At 35.5% G+C, this 18,656-nt stretch overlaps 1 protein-coding gene across 1 annotated transcript in view; it reads left to right on the forward strand.

The window, feature by feature from the left end:
* LOC131533726 (ankyrin repeat and fibronectin type-III domain-containing protein 1) overlaps window positions 1–11,531 on the forward strand; it is an 82,087-nt gene extending 70,556 nt beyond the window's left edge. Inside the window, 6 exon segments of the mRNA XM_058766161.1 lie at window positions 579–729; window positions 2,843–3,011; window positions 3,098–3,264; window positions 6,350–6,554; window positions 7,962–8,554; window positions 9,575–11,531. Of these exon segments, the coding sequence (XP_058622144.1) occupies window positions 579–729; window positions 2,843–3,011; window positions 3,098–3,264; window positions 6,350–6,554; window positions 7,962–8,554; window positions 9,575–9,913 (1,624 nt within the window). The 3' untranslated portion in view covers window positions 9,914–11,531.
* Window positions 11,532–18,656: the final 7,125 nt, after the last annotated feature.

Here is an 18,656-nt window from a genome sequence, read left to right on the forward strand (position 1 = left end):
AAACAGAGAATAGGAGCTCATCCGCTGTGTCATTTATTTTTTAAACACCATATATGATATTTTCTCACACACATACATCTGTTTATCTCTCAGCATGAGAAAACGTCTGTTTTCCATTTTTTTTGTTTTAAAACAGACCGATTCGCGGCACAGAGCAAGTTTGCAAGCGTCATTACAGTGTAAACTGATGGACATATAGACATACAGAATCATACCTGAAAAAGAAAACTAATAAATACAGTAATATTCCCTCCTCACTTCAGAAACTGTGGGCTTTCACACGGACGTGCGCCGCACACACATCAACATATCTCTGCAAACGTTTAGACGGGGAAGAGCGTGGTCTCAAAATTAGATGAAAGATGCAACATAACGCCAGCAGGAGTCACTCATACTTCATTAAATAAATAACAAACAGCTAATATTGCTGAAATACATAATACACGGAACACGGAACGTTGGGTGAAGCGGTCACAGCCGTGCTGTATCGTGAATAAAACACAGCTGATGACCAATCAAATCAAGGAATAGAACTAACCGTTTTATAAGTGTGTAATAATTACATGTTTGTTTCATAGGGAAGAATTGCAGTGGCTTCAGTCGCTGAGTTCGTTGGAGGACAGCGCAAAGGTTTGTGACGATGTCCAGAGTGCTCCACATCGCCTCCTACTGGACCTGCGGACCGCTGCTAAAGATTTACTCGCCTACATCAACATTCCCAACCACCAGGTGTGCACATACGCATTCACACATCCACACAAAGACACACAATTAGTTTGATTGCACTAGCAAATTAATGCCATTAAGGCCACACAGTTTGAAAAACACATTTACATACATGACACAGATTTTTACACTGAAAAACATTTGGTATAGGAAATTGGTAGTAAATTTCACAAATAATTACAAAGAAATGACAAGTAACACACTGAATTAAATGTGAGTTTTTCTAACAAACTAAATTAAATGATTTTTTTTTAAGTAGAAAGTCTGAAATTGTGTTTTTGCAAAACAAACTCCAATAGTCTTTTTATATATATATATATATATATATATATATATATATATATATATATATATAAGAAGGCTGTGAAAATTAATCTGCATTGTTAATCCTTTTGATCTTTTATTTAAGAAATTCACAAAAATCTGACCTTTCATTGGATAATAAGAATTTAAAATGGGGGATATCATTATGAAATAAATGTTTTTCTCAAATACACGTTGGACACAATTATTGGCAGATTTGGCACCCCTAGAAATTCTTATGAGTACAATATCTCTGAAGTATATTCCCATTCATATTCACAATTTTGAGCACTCCAGGGTGAATATGAACATGAAATTATCCAGCCATGGCTTCCTGTTTCACAGAAATATAAATAGGAGGGAAAACAAAGCCCAAATTCCCTTAATCATCCATCACAATGAGAAAAACCAAAGAATATATTTCTGATGTGCAGCAAAAGATAATTGAGCTTCACAAATTAGTGAAGTGGCTTTAAGAAAAGAGCTAGAGCAGTGAAAATTCCCATTTCCACCATCAGGGCAATAATTAAGAATTTCCAATCGACATAAAATGTTATGAAGCTGCCTGGAAGAGGACATGTGTCTATATCGTCATAATGCACGGTGAGAAGGAGAGTTTGAGCGGCTAAAGACTCTCCAAGCACCACAGCTGGAGAATTGCAGAAAATAGTTGAGTCTCAGGGTCAGAAAACATTGAATTGTCAAAAAAATTGTCAAACAGCACCTACATCATCACATGTTGAAAAATTCATACAAGAAAAATTCTCCTCGCTCATCCAAAAACAAACTCCAGCATATTCAGTTGTCAGACACGACTGGAACTTCAAATGGGACTGGCTTCTATGGTCAGATGAAACTAAAAAATCAGCTGTGAATCTAAAGGGTCTGGAGTGATTCTGGATGAAGGAATGGTCTCTGATCTCTTGTCAGGTGTCTCTAACCTCATCAGGCATTATAGGAGAACATTTAGAGCTGCTAAACTGGCAAATGGAGGTTTCAAAAAGTATTGAATAAAAGGGTGCCGTTAATTGTGGCCAATGTGTATGTGTGTATATATATATATATATATATATATATATATATATATATATATATATATATATATATGTGTGTGTGTGTGTGTGTGTGTATATATATATATATATAATGTATATGTACTGTAAACTGTGACATATTATACCCAAAAATTCTACATATAGTGGACTACCAGTAAAACTGCTAAATAATTTGGGACCAAACATTATTCAGACACTTTGACCTGACCATGTTTTGCTATTAATGTTTCATTATTAATTTATTTTAAAAAGGGCCCTAATTTACAGTAAAGTGTTTTACTGTCACTTTTGATCAGTTTAATGAATCCTTTCTGAATAGAAGTATTAATTTCTGCAAAAATTGTCACAATGTACTGTAAATAGTTTTACTGTCATTAATGATTGATTTAATGCATCCTTTCTGAATAAAAATAAGTTATTCAAAAAACGTGTCATAATGTAGCGTAAGTAATATTTTACTGTCACTTTTCACAGATTTAATGCACCCTTTCTGAATATAAGTATTTATTTCTACCACAAATAGTGTTTGTCACTTTGATTAATTTAATGTATCCTTGTTACAAAAAAGTATTAATTTCTTTAAAAGGCGTGCTATAATGTACAACAAACAGTGTATTAGAGTCTGATGAATAAAAACCTAAACCAATCAGAACAATTTTGAAAGAAGAACTAGTTTAATTTTTAAAACCATATAACCCTATACAGTCAAAATAGAATAAAATACAATACTAACATTTCTCGTGTTCCTCATATATCAGGCGCAGGATTTCCGTGTGTATGTGAAGGAGGTGGTTGAGTTGGGAGGGGGCGTGTCCTTCCTGTTGCTCCTCCCACCGTGTGAGGAGGTGTGTTCACCGCCTGGACAGAACCATCTCTGCTCGCCGCGCTCGGGATTCCTCACCCTGCCGTTGCAGATCTTTGAGTTAGGTGAGACCACACACCCCATAAACACGTCCCCACACACGTATCTTCTACCCCGTCACCCGCCGTGCACTCACTCTCTGTCTGTGTAGTTCATTTCGAGGCGTACTGCCCGAGTTTCATCGTCCTGTACTGCCGCGTTTCGGCCCTGCTGGCTCTGGAGTCCCTGATGTCCCAGCAGACTTTGCGCGAGGCATTTTCCGAGTCTGAGCTCTTCACTGCCAAGCAGAAACATCAGCAGGTGGAGGAGTATTTGCAGGTATTTCTGTCCTCTATGCAATTTAACACTGGCAGCCCGCCGCTCCAGTTCAGCTTTCATAGGTGTAACTGATGACAGTAAACCCGCAATAAAAATCAGAACAAACTGTTCAACTGCGGCATTTACAGTATCATCTTTAATAGATGCAAGAGGCCCAAGAGCAGAGCTGAAAATCGGCCAATGCAATCAGAGTCCACAGCCAGAGCTGAGCCTTTATAGTTAAGACATTTAAGATGAAAACTTATTCTATTTTTAATGTGTGTTTTATTGTTCTGATAAATTATCTAAAAATAGATTGTTTTACTTAGAAAGCAACACTGTATAAGATATTAAATTTTTTTTATTGTATCTTAATATTTTATATCTTATAATTTATTTGCTTGTTTTTTTAAAAAGAAGCCTTTATCTTGTGACAAGTCTTTCTGGGGGGAAATTATAAATTATAAAATAATATAAATTGAAAAAAATGTAAACAGATTTGACCTTGATCTATGACATTAATGAACTCCATAAATATTGAAATGCCCACATTCTCTCTTCAGTTCTCAGATAATACAATAAGTTTATGTAAGCAAGCTAAAGTTAAAATTGTTTTACTGTCACTTTTGATTGATTTAATGCATCCTTTCTGAATAAAAGTATTCATTTCTTTATTTTTAAGTTAAAATAATAAAAAAAGATAAATTTTCTTAGAAAGTAATGCTGCATAAGATAAAAAATATAACACAAAAAAAAATGTAAACTAGCCTTTACCTTGCAATGAGTATTTATGTATTTATTTAAAAAAATTGTAATTGTAAAAATATCAAAATATTTTTTGCAGTGTAAAAGCGCACACTAATTTTAATGACATTTCAGACGCGTGCTCCACTTCACTTCAGCGTCAGACGCGAGTCAAATGAGTGTAGAAACCGCTGCGTGCTATAGCCTATGTCAATTCTAATCAAAGCGCGAAATAAACTATGAGCATGCAATGTCGTGGTCAGTTAAGGCATGAAGTTACCAAAAAGGCGATTAAAGCTGCCTTAAAACTGTGCGTGCTTGTAATACGTTATATATGAGTTACATTAAAGGGGGGGTACAATGCTGTTTCGTCCATTCATAGTTATTTACACTGTTAAAGAGTTGGATTCTCATGCTAAGCATGGCCAGAGTTTCAAAAAACGATTTGGAAGTATGACTGAGTATTTCTGTGGCAAAAATCTTCCTTTCCGGGTTCGTACAAGTTTCAGAAACTTTTTTTCAATCATGGCTCTTGCTGAAGTAAACGATGGTGGAACTCCTTATATGGGCATTTCTCCCGTGTAAGCATCGACCAGAGCGAGAGTGAAAGCGAGGACGCGCTTCATTCGGCTGCACTGCACGGGACTCGCTCGGGAAGAATGTCTCTAAAGAAGTGTGTTTTTGGTTGTAAGGGAAAGATAACCTTGTTCAGCTTCCCGAAAGAACACAGCATTACGTGAACAGTGGATGCAGTTCGTTTTTTCGGGGCAGCAATGGAGTTTCTCAAGTGTGTTTGTTGACGAACGTTTTATAAACAAGGCCCAGTTCGATGCTGGATTTGCACATCGTTTGATACTGAAAGATGGAGCAGTCCCAGCTATAAAATATCCCGGTTATGATTCAGAACTGCAGTGAAACGGCATCAAATGTCTGTTTTGTTCGCGATCGGCTCAAGTGCTCATCATTCTTTAGCTCCACCCACGGCGCGCCTCCAGGAGCTCTGCTTTTTTCGAGAGAATCGTAAAGCTGTATCTTTCTTTTATAAATATGATAAAACTAAAGCCTTTTTGGAGATATAAAGGTTTCAGTACTACTCTATAGGTACTCAAGATTAACATGAGATTGGGTGAAACTGTGTGTGTTATACCCCCTTTAAGAACATGTCTCTGAAATGGTTTTCAAAACTGTCCTGGAGCAGCCCAGCACTGTCTCCCTCATCTAACACACCCGATTTAACTCGTCAGCTCATTAGAAGAGACTGAAATGGGTCAGAAAAGGTAGAGTTGAGAGAAAATATGATGTGTGTCAGATCCACGTCACGTTCAGCAGCGGCAGCTCTTAAAGAAATAGCAGCCAAAACAACCTACTAACCAGCTGCTGTGATGTCTGTTCATCAAGAACAAAAGAAAAAAGAGGAAATCAATAACTTTTATATAGCTGTATTTATCTGTATTTAGTTTAGAATTTAGTGTTTGATAACTTTATTCAATTTCTCTGCTGAGGGGCACAGGTAGTCTAGCTAAATATAACATTTATTATAATGGGTTTATGTGAAGATTGTTTTAAGTTCACATAAATTAGAAGTTATTTTTAAAGTCTAATAAACATGTTAAAATTGATAGCTCTTAATTATAATGTAATGTTTAATGGCTATAGTCAATGGCTAAATATTAGGGGAATTTTTTTTTATAGGGAAATCAGTATTACTTGGTATCAGTGATACTGGCCTTCAGTCATAAAAAGATGCCATTAAACAAATATTAAAAATATGTTGTTTGTACATTAATTTGAAGATTGAATGTGAAATTATTGCAATATAAAAGTATATTTAAAAACTATAATGCTAGGTGGGATTAATTGCGATTAATTTCAGAAAAAATGTGCTTATTTAATGTAATTAGTTCATATTTTTTTAATCGATTGACAGCACTAATATATATATATATATATATATATATATATATATATATATATATATATATATATATATATATATATATATATATATATATATATATATATAACAAAAATTATAATTATTTTATATAATATAATGTAATAGATTATATTATTATATTAAAAGTACTGATTTAGCCACACAGACACCACCAAGTTACCCAGAAATACATGATTTAAAATGCGTTAGTTGACAGAAAACAAGACACATGTTGAGAGTCGTGAAAACACCAAAACAGCTCTAAAGTGACATTTTCCTTACACAAATCTAAATATTAAAGCCTAAACCCACCTAAAACATTAACACTAATCTACTGCTGCTTCTGCTGTTCCTTAAGTAGAGTTCAGATCAGAATATCACACATGTTTTGGTGATTGACCCATGTTCATCTGTGTTGACTCTCAGCATCTGGAGGACCTGTGGCGTGATGCGCGGTGGATGGTGGTCCTCCAGTCGGCCCGGTATAAGCATCAGAGCTCTGGAGTGAGTCTGGGCTGGATTATAGACTTCTCCAAAGAGAGTATTCCAGAGAAACCAGCTTCCACTTCCTCTCAGATGGACTACCTGCCCTCACCGACCCCGTCACCAGAGAGCACACGTAAACACAACGGTGAGAGAGAGTACAGATCACAGAATCACCAGACCGTGCTGCAGGCGTCACGTTATCAGATCATCAATACAGTGCAGCTACCAGATCAATTTGGGTAAAAAGTAAAACACTCATGTAAAAAGTAAAAAGTTTTACAACTGTAAAATTTTAATACTAATATTTATGGCTGTCTTTCTTTTCACAACTCGGTGACTAAAACATGCAGCGCATATATTTGTTTAATTAAATCACAGTCCTTGAGGTTTGATAATCACAGTAAGCCATATTGCAAGTTCGGTTTTTATTTTGATTAATCATCCAGCCCTGTATTAAACTAAGAAATAGTTTACTGATATGATTAATTATGATTTTAACTGTAATGAGTTAAGGTACAGTTAAGTTATCTTACAGAATCACAAAGAGTTTGGCTGTAATTGTAGACTTTGTGTTGTTTTGTTTTTAAAGCAGAATTTAATTAAATGATATTATTTGCATAAATAATTAAAAGAAAAGTCTTAAAGAAATTTTGGTAAAACTGAAAATTGTCTCATTATTAATCATTCACCCTTGTATTAATTTAAAACTAAATGCTTTTGTTCGCAGAACACAAAAGTATTATTATTTTATGTAGTAAAGTGTATTACATTTTTATTTAATGAAATACATTTTATTTAAATTAAGGTTATTTATTTATTTTTTATTTTTTTAATTGGATATAGGCTCTAAAAAGTACAAAAGGGCAAAAACTACAAAGTGCATAAATAGTAAACACCATAAAGTGTGTAAAAGTTGCCCATTCAACCAATGCACTGTATCTCAGTATATAAGCCTATCAGCCAATCAGCCAGGAAGAAAAAAATTATCAATAAATAATGACTTAAATTAGGGTCTGTTCCTCATAGGACTTTTGTAATACATTTTCATCCTTTTTTGAGCTTGACCTCCTATGGTCACTATGAAAATGTAACAGTATACAGGTTTGAAATGTGACCATGGACCACAAAACCAGTCATAAGTAGCACAGGTATATTTGTAGCAATAGCCAAAAATACATTGTATGGGTCAAAATTATAGATTTTTCTTTTATGCCAAAAATCATTAGGTTATTAAGTAAAGATCATATTCCATGAAGATATATTGTAAAATTGCTACCGTAAATATATTAAAACTTCATTTTTGATTAGTAATATGCATTGCTAAGAACTTCATTTGGACCACTTTAAATGCAATTTTCTCAATAGTTAGATTTTTTGCACCCTCAGATTCCAGATTTTCAAATAGTTGTATCTCAGCCAAATATTGTTCTGTCCTAACAAACCATACATCAATGGAAAGATTATTTATCTAGCTTATTTATTTAGCTTATTAAATCTCAATTTAAATCTTGAACTGCTTCTTTAAGAAGTCTCTCTTTCTGGCTTTCCCCAGATTCCCACGGTCTGTCGGATGAGGATAACTCATCGGAGGTGTTCCTCACCACTGATAGTGAGTACAGCTCCAGTGTGGCCCAGAGCACCAGAGAGCTGGACCTGCTCCCGCCGTCGCCTACTAGCTTCAGATCCGTGGCGTCCACACACCCTTCCTCCTCCTCGCAGTCCTCACCTCGATCCTCGCAGCCGGACGTGCTGCAGACCGGAGGAGGGGTGACCAGACGCGAGCACATGAGCGCCTTCGACAACGACTTCATCCTGCCGAGCCGTCAGATCGAGCTGCTGCGGGTCACCGAGAAGAGAACGGCGCTCTGCGTCCGCACCAGCAGTCTGGAGTACCCACCTCCTGTCTCCATGCCAACCACGCCCACCAGCTCCTCCAATCAGAAGTGCTGGACACGCCCCTCCTCCTTCGATCTCTGCTTCTCTGCTCCCGAGCCCCGCCCCGCGCCGGTGCGCACCCTATCAGAGGACAGCGGCGTCCAGCGACTCTCCGCCCACTCCGCCGGCTCCCCTCACCGGCCGTGCCACAGCACACTGAGAGTTTACCCGCAATACCGCACCGGCTTACCCAAAGACACCAGTGTCAAAGTGAGTTAATTTATTAATTTCAATTTAATTACTTCCCTACAGGAAGTTGTATTGGAATTTGAATTGAAATGACAGAAAGAGGAATTGAATTCAAAGAAATGAATCCATAACACCCACAGAGGAACTTCAGTTGTTCAACACAGGTTTTGTTTTATTTTCATTATATTCTAATGAATTATCCCTGTTTATTCCCTGATTTACTCTTTATACACGTTTCTTAATATTTTCTCTCAAGACCAGTAATTTCAAAACACAACCAAATCAAATTTACACTGCCATTCACAACCACAAAATGCCTGTCATATTGTTTTGTTTTTTTCAAGAGAAATAAATATTAAATATTTAAATTGTTTATAAATATAATTATATTTATTACATATCATTAATTTTTAAAATAAAATAGTAAATGTAATTTTACTTATATTCACTAAATTTGAGCATTATAATTATTATATGTAAATATGAATATAAATATAAACCATTTAAGTAAATACTTAATACTTATAAATGTAATTAATTTAATATTTATTTTATTATATGTATTCATGTTTTTGGAAATATTCCATATATCCCATAAGTCATATGAATTTTACGGGACTTTTATTCCATTTTAGTTCTGTTAATTATATTTTATTATATTATATTATATTACAGTGGTGGCTAAAATTATTAGAACACTAGTATTTTCACCAGCTAAAAATGATTTTAAGTCAATTAATGGCAAAATGAATGTTTGTAAATGTAAACTGATATTTCCTACAGACACACTACAGCAAAAGATAGAAATAACTGACTTAAAACTATTTCTAGCTGGTGAAAATACTAGTGTTCTAATCATTTTGGCCACCATTGTATATTATATTTATAAAATAATTCTACATTTTGTTTTCTACCTCTATTCAAATTGAGATGCTAAATAGAAACGTCAAATTCTCAGTTCAGTTCTGAAGTGTAGTTTACTCCACTTACTAAATAGACAGTTTAGTCTGCTGATTCATATGTGTATGTCTGTGTTTGTAGTTACGCGTGACTCCAGAGACGTCAGCCAAAGAGATGGTTCGTCTGGTGGTCCAGGAGATCAACGCAGTGTGCCATCACCTGCAGAAAGCAGCACAGCAGTGCACCTGTGCCCCGGGTCAGTGTGGATACCCGTCCTGCGCGTCTGAGGTGTGTGTGTACGGCAGCGAGCAGCTCGAGCACTTCGGCCTGGTTCTGCTGGTGGAGGGGAGAGAGAAATGGCTACAGGACGATTTCTGCCCGCTCACGCTACAAAACCCGTGGACTCGCGGCAAACTCTGCGTACGCTTCAAAGAGTATTCACCACTCGCGCTGCAGTACAGCAGAGCCACGACTGTTTGATTGCGCAAACCTGTAAATACACACACACACACACTGGCTGAAGTGCATAGACTACTGGTGTTTTGCTACTTGTTTGTTTCCTTTTTGAATCACTTCACGAGGTCTTAAGGTTCATGAGTAGCTAAGCAGCTTCATGTGCTGATCACTCACTAATAAGAGTTAAAGTCAACATGAAATCAAAACCTGTGTATAGTTCATCAGTGCACATTATTTTTTTAAAGATTTTCATAATCCACCCACTGCTTTATATACACAATACTATATATAATGCATAAAATTGATCAAAATGACAGTAAATATAAAAAATAACTATTATTTATTTTAAATAAATGCTGTTTTTTTTACTTTCTATTCATCAAAGAATCCTGAAAATAAAATGTAGCATGGTTTCTACAAAACAATTAGAAGCAGAAACTGTTTTCAACATTGATAATAATCTGAAATGTTTCTTGAGCAGCAAATCAGCATATTAGAATAATTTCTGAAAGATCATGTGACACTGAAGACTGGAGGAATGATGCTGAAAATACAGCTTTGATCACAGAAATAAATTACATTTTACAATAGATTACACTACCATTATTTTAAATGGTAATAATAATATTTAACAATATTACTATTAAAATTTACTGTAGTTTTGATAAAATAAATGCATCCTTGGTGAGCTGTTTCAGGAAAACAGCAAGCAACACATTGAATTAAACATAAAAGTAAGAAAGAAATGGTATATCCTTGTAGAATACACTCCAATAATCTTACTTTGAAACTTCAAAAAAATCATTTTTTTGCAGTGTACTAATGTTTTTCTCTACGAAATAAGAAACTTCTTTAGGAAATTCATCAAACTACTGAGGTACATTTGGCATTTCATGTTGATTTGAACTCTTTACGTGGATAACGTCAGCATTATCACATAACACTACAGTTTGACTTACATTTGATTTAGTGCCACTTGAAGCAGAAGGTGTAAGTTCAGTCTGGACAGAAGCTCTTCCATACGTATTCAGAAGTGAAATGTTTACAGCTCGCCAACGGTGGTTTGAAATCACCGAACAGACGTTACGTCATGATTTTTGGTCAATGCATTCTTCCTCAGGAAACGTTAAACCCTTCCACCAAATTGTACACCCACAGCGCCGGCGGTCAGACTCATCCAAACTGTGAATACTCCATTGGGATTCTCCCATGAACAAAATACACTGAGCGTTTCTATAAGCGAAGCACTTGAGAACGAGTCTACACTGAAAGCACCACCAGAACTGAAGCTTTATCCAAATGAAGAGTGACGATAAACCTGGTTTTGATTGTTTGAGGACAGACACGTTGGACTGAACGAACAATATGGACCGGAGCCGTAGAGTTTGACAGACTCTTCCTGTTTCTAACTTACATTTATGTTGCTATGAGTAGCATTTGAGGAGCGGTGACTTTTGTTGTAGTGCGGTTAGTTTATTCTGGATATTGTGTTTACTGTCTCTGTTTGACAACTGATGGACATGCACGAGTGCGAAGTAAACGTTTTGGTGCAATAATGTTTTACACTGTAGCTCGGAAGCGTATTTCTCTTCCAGATGAACGTTGATTTGTGGAATCATGTACAAATACACAGTCGAGCTGATGCACAAGCGCTGTTTCAGATGATGTGTGCTCTGGCATGAGACGTAAGACTGTTTGTGTGTGTGTGTGTGTGTGTGTGTGTGTGTGCATGTTCCTAGCATGAGCTCATAGTCTTATGGCTGTCCATTTGATGAAAGCATAGTTTTGAGCAGCTGCAGTGTGTGTGTTTGTAGTTTACTACATGTATCAATGTGAGCGTTTTATTTACAGCAGCTATTGTCTGATTCAGATTCCACACGTCTCATAATACAGTCGGGTAACAGATAAATTACATTAATTTTCTTCTTGAAATAAATTTTTAACAATAGCTTTTTAACATTTTGCAATAATTATTTTTTTAAATCATGTTTTATATATGTACTCCCTTCAGTAAATTGCCCATAATCCTGAAAAAACCAAACCACCAATCACAGGAGATGCAGTTACCATGGAAACAATTTCACAGTCAACTTTAAATATACTGTATTTTATGGAAACATTCTGAGTACAAAAAATAGAATTGTGAGATAAAATTCTGACTATTTTTCTTGGAATTCTGAATTTTAAAAAAAATGTAATTCCGAGATAAACTCAAAATTCAGACTTTTTTTTGGAATTCTGATTAAAAAAAAAAAAATTAATGGCAAGATATAAACTTTTTTTGTAAGTCTTTTTTCTCACAATTCCTGTATACATCCCACAATTCTGACTACATCAGAATTAAAAATAAAAAAGCTACGTTTGATGTTTTATCTCATAATTCTGGCTTTATACCTTGCAATTCCGGCTTTATGTTTCACAAGTCTGAATTTTTTTTCTCCGAATTGTGAGAAAAACTAAGAATTTTGAGATAAAATGTCACAGTTATCTTAAAATTGATAATGTTATTTACAGTGCTTCATGGGTAAATATCTTGAGCTTGTATTCACCATATTTAAAACCCTCTAACTTCAGGACGATGAAGGTGAAAGTACAAGAATGCAACTTATTTCCGTGCTTTAGGACCCTTTCCTGCAGCACTGTATTCATAAAGATCTTGTGATTTATCTCATCCATGTGGAGAAGATGAATGGGGAAATGCTCATTGCTAAATTTGCATGATTTTGACATACAATACATTTCACATTAAATGGACAGAAAATGGACCAACATCATTTTGTTGAATTTGAAACAAAATGCTTTTATAAAACCAGCAATAGAAGGATTCAGGCATGTTAGTTTGAGAGACCCTTCACATCTTTTCTCTTCATTCGTGCCACATTTCTTCATTATTTTTGAAGTTTCAGTGTGTTTGAATCAGCATTTACCGTTCAAAAGTTTTGGATCAGATTTATTTTCATTTTTTTGAACAAAATAAATATTTTAAGCAAAGATGCATTAAATCAAAGTCAATCAGCACAAATGTTTTCAACACTGATTATAAGAAATGTTTCTTGAGCATCAAATCAGCATATTCGAATGATTTCTGAAGGATCATGTGACACTAAAGACTGGAGTAATGATGCTTGAAAATTCAATTTTGATCACAGAAATAAATTACATTTGACAATATATTGCAAAAGAAAATAGTAATTTTATAGCTCTAATAATATTTCACAATTTTCCTGTATTTTTAATCGACTAAATGCAGCTTTGGTGAGCAGAAGAGACTTATTTCGAAAACATTAAAAACTCCTCAAACTCTTGAGCGCTAGCATGTGAAGTCAGTTCAAACCAGTCATCTTTTAGTGCAGTTCTCTCATTTGATTTGATATTTGCTCTCTAATGCAATGACTTTCAGAAGCGTTTAAGTGTTTAAATACGTTTAGGGCTGCTGTGATCTGTTTTTAGTGAAATAATAGCCGCTCTCTGATTGACTGAATCCACACTGAGTGTCTCACTTCTGCTAAGTAAAGTGTGGGAAACACTCGACAAACACACACACACACACACACACACACACACACACACACTCTCTCAGAGAGAGTTCTGCTCACACAAACAAACACGCACAACACAAACTGGCAGACCACACACACTGGTATACAAGCGCTCCCTCACACACACACACACACACACACTCACACATTAAAGTGCAGTGGAGCGTGTGGAAGACCACACACACGCTGCACCTTTAAGGCCGTCGCTGTGACGGTTATCGACAGTAACCTTAGAATTGTAGCAGGGTTCTCACACCTCCTAATTATACCGTGTAGACTCCGGGAAGACCTGCGCTAAATTTAGCCCTCTGCGGATCTGCAAATACTGTTAGCAAAACATTCCCAAAAGACCCTGAATGGATGTGATTCACGGCTCGCCTGCGTCGCTCTGGAGCTCTGCTGCACCACTCATGAAGACGCACTAATGATGTTAAGCTTGATCCAAAAGGTTAGCCGGTATAATCGAGCCAAAATCTAAGGCAGCATTGCATGGGTGTCTTTAGAGAGAAGACAGTGCCCAAAATGCATTGAAACAAGCTGATCCATCCAAAATGTTGATTTTTATTATTAAAATTATTATATTTTATAATTATTTATTTTATTTGCATTTTGTTATTTTGTATATTGCTTTTTGTGTGTGTGTGTGTGTGTGTGTGTATATATATATATATATATATATATATATATATATATATATATATATATATATATATATATATATACATACATATATATATATATATACATATATATACATACATATATATACATATATATATATATATATATATACAAATTACATTCTTAGATTATTCTCTATTATTGTATTGCCTTTATTATTATATTAATTAAATTAATGAAATATATATAATAAATAAAATAATGAAATATACAATCAAATTATATATTATTTTATTAATTACTAAATAATAAATAACATTAAAAATTATAATGAAGCTTTTGCATGTGCTGTAGAGTGAGCTTCATGACAAATAATTTAAATATGATTTAAAAAGTAGTTTTAAGTTTAGCATTACTTCGTAGTGCACTTTTTAAAAGTGTGTTAAGAAGGATGGTGTCTCTCTTTAAGTACACTTAAGTGGGCATTTATTTCATGAATATTCTATTATAAGCAAGTTTTCTACACTTTTAAGACTTAAAGTACACTACAAGTGCACATTCAGTCCAGTTAAGCACACTTCTGTTTCACAAGGCTGTGCAATCACAGTCAGCACCAACTTCCCCCTTTCCTCTTTCTTTGTACCAGTATAGTCACACATACAGTAGTTTAACACGTGTCTGCGTGAATGTAATTATAACTAGCCTAATTGAGGAGCTCATCACTAGGTTCACCCTCTATCTTTAAACCGCACAAACCACAGCCTGTTATTCCCATCAGGGCTCTGATTACAGTCCGAATGATAACAGACGTACTTCTGCATCCGGTGGCCTGAAGATGGGACTGTAAGACTATATGTAATACGAACACAGCGTCCTCTGTGCATTTATAGCATGAAACGATCTGCAGAAATGCGTCTGGTTCACCTGTTCTGTGCTTATTGTGTGCGTTTGTGCTGGAGTTCGAGACAGACCCCCCTCTGCTCGGGACCCCCGGGGGCCGTAACCCTTTAAAGCACCTATAAAACATTTGGCAGGAGCGTTTGAAGTTTTTATGAAGCGCTGCAGTATTGTTCCCCAGAGAGACGGCGCACTCCACTGGCGCCTCACTGCCCTCATACACTGCCAGAGCGCGGGAGGGGAGCCGCACACGTGTGTGTGTGTGTGTGTGTGTGCGTGCATAGTTCTGTTTGTTCTTTCTTACTCTGTGTGTCATAGATGGAATGAAAGTGTGTGTTTATTTGTTGCCATGGTCTTTCTGTGTAGTGAAGTTGGGGAGTGTTTGGCTGCGTTCACACTGAACCATTCTCATCTCTTCACACCAGATTGTTGTGCAATGTTATCTTAGTATTAACATACTGTAATTGTTTTTTATTCTTATTTTGGATTTATGTTTTTATTTTATTTTTTTTGTTGTTCAATTCAATTTTAGTTGTGTTTTTGTCTTTTTTTTTTTTTTGTCTTTTTTTTTTATGTCTATGTAGCTTTACAGGTAAAGTGGAAAATTTATGATGACTGGTCATTGACATTGTTTTTAAAATATGATATAAATGGCTACATGTCATCCTGTACTATTTTAAGATGAACTAAAGCCGATTTTAATAATAGAATAATATTGTACATGCATAAGGTTAGATGATTCATCTGAAGTGTCCTGCTCATATTAGAAATGTATACATATATACATATATGTCTATGTGTGTATATGTATGTTTGTATGTGTGTGTGTGTGTATATATTTATTTATTTATTTATGTATTTATATATATATATATATATATATATATATATATATATATATATATATATATATTAGGGGTTGGGAATATTTCACAACCTCATGATTCGATTCATATCGATTCTTGGGGTCACAATTCGATTAATCATGGTAATCATGACTCGTGATTTTTCATCAAATTTTTTGTGCACACTGGACATCAAATACAGCAGTATTTTGACACAAAAACACACCAGTCTATAGAATGGGAAGTCCTGACTGGAGAAATCAGTGTTTCCTATTAACTATTAACTTCCTAAAAAATCTAAAATATTTTACCCTTCCCATTTGGGATGTGTCCGAATCCGAATACCGTGTTCGAAGTGGGACATTTCAGCTCGGATGTTCCTCTACCGACCTCGTCTGGAACGTGGCATAAATACGAGATGGGAGGAAAAAATATATTTCAATGCTTTCTCTCGCAATTATATCGCTGGGTAATTATACAAATTGCTGGCATCAGGGAGCTGTTATTAATATGCAGGTCATTGAAATTGCTTTTGATTGCGCACTCGCTTTTTACTTTCACTTTTGAGATGCGCGATCACAGGTCCTGTGTGTATACTACGGAGCGGCAGTACTTACCACACATTTTACAAGATTAGATGTTTGTCAGTGGTGCTCAGGATCTGTAAATCATTCGCCATCATCCTCAGTCATCTCTCTTTACTCTGTTTAAACAGTAAGTGAACTTTTATGTACTGTAATGTAACGGGTTACCGCTGGCAAGTGGCTAACCGTGTCCCTTTAGTGGCTCCGTAGAATGTGTTATTTGTTTTCCATGCCTTTCTGAATATGGATTTACTATTTGGGCACATCCCTACTTCCCATAATAACAAAAGATCAATAATCTATTAATATAATATTTTTCCAAACACTTGCCCTCGCTGAAAATGGGGCAGGTTGGATGTGTTTGTTTTTCCTCCTTTGCTGTTGCTGCATGTGAGGTGCGCTCTCGCGATTGAGTTCTGCCTTTTTTGTTCCGAAAAAATGTTATTATTATCATCATATTAACTAGAAAATCGATTTTTGACATTTGTGAATCAATGCGAATTGCTAGAAGGCTGAAGACTGAATTGCGATTCATATGTGAATCGATTTTTTTCCCACCCCTAATATATATATATATATATATATATGTGTGTGTGTGTGTGTGTGTGTGTGTGTGTGTGTGTGTGTGTATATATATAAATATATATATGTATATATGTGTGTGTATATATATATTTTATATATATATATATGTATGTGTGTGTGTGTGTGTGTATATTTTAGATATATATGTATGTGTGTGTATGTATATGGATGGATGTATGTATGTATGTATATTTTAGTGATTTGAAGGTTTTATGTAATTTCAGTTTTAGTTTTCAGGATAAACTAAAAAATGAGAGAAAAAAATAGATCACTTTTTTTTAATATATCATTTTATTTGTTAACATTTATTTCAAGTAACAAAAATGTTGTGCATCTTACATACTGTTGTACATACAGGAGCCAATCAGAGAAGGCTTTTTGCATTTGTTTTCTCTCAGGTTGTCTTGTGCGTGTTGTGTGTGTGTGTGTGTGTGTGTGTGTGTGTGTGTGTGTGTTCACACTCACACTGCAGAGTCTAAAAACAAACGCCAACAGCGTCTAATCCACTGGAGCCAGACTGTGTGTGTGAGAGTGTGTGTTCATTATTTCTGTTAATATAACACTAATAATCATTCATAAGCCTGTGTTCGGAGCCGGTGGGTGTGTCCTGGATGAGACACAACAGCTGGAGTGGACGTGCGCACAGAGTGATGTCAGAGCGGCCGTGTGTGTGTGTGTTATGTTAAGTTGAGCGGTAGCAGTGAGAACAACCACCACATACTGTTGAATTAAGCACGCTTCAACCACAACTTCAAAGACACACACACTGTGCCATTGTTTAGAAATATGATTGGATTGATGGAGTGATGAACAAGACTGAGATGAAAGGAGACTGCTTGTGTATATATCTATATCTAACACACAGATCCAGACAGAATTAATCTACACACACACAAACACACATACACACACACACAGGTTTACCTAGCTCTATCTATCTGTCTGAACTCTGTACTCTAGGGGGCGATAGAGTTTCCTTCAAAAGTCTGTGATTCAGGAATCTACTGTAGTTATAATCTCATACGTGCGAGTTACACAAAGCTAGTGTGGCTGACACTTATTACGAAACTTTCTAATAACAAAATTGCAACATTTATGATGGTGCTTAATTTTATGTCAGAAATATTACAAAAATTTACATTCACATTCTGAATTTCTAAAAATTCTACTGGATCTAAAAATAACTTACTGAAAAAGTAAATAAAGCATCTGGCATCTACTTTGATATCTCCCATAGACAAGATTGTAATAAAAAGTGACATTTTAAGCCATATTCAACTCTTCCTCAGATTTGATTAGACTAGAGGAGAAATGCAGCATTACATCACTTGCTCACCAGTGGATGCTCTGCAGTGAATGGGTGCCGTCAGAATGAGCGTCCAAACAGCTGATAAAAGCATCACAATCATCCACACCACTCCAGTCCATCAGTTAACATCTTGAGAAGACAAAAGCTGTGTGTTTGTAAGAAAGAAATCCATCATTAAGATGTTTTAACATTAAACTCTTGCTTCTGGCCATAATCCATAATAACGCTTCCTCCAGTGAAAAAGTCCATCTCCCGTTGTCTCTCACATCAAAATCCAATGACGTATTTGTTTAGAACTATTTCACTTGTAAACTGTGCTTGATCTGTGCAGACTTCTCTTCTGATTCAGGCAAGATGACTTTTTCACTGGAGGAAGCGTTATTATGG

This window comes from Onychostoma macrolepis, chromosome 24, assembly GCF_012432095.1.
Source record: "Onychostoma macrolepis isolate SWU-2019 chromosome 24, ASM1243209v1, whole genome shotgun sequence".
NCBI classification, from domain to species: domain Eukaryota; kingdom Metazoa; phylum Chordata; class Actinopteri; order Cypriniformes; family Cyprinidae; genus Onychostoma; species Onychostoma macrolepis.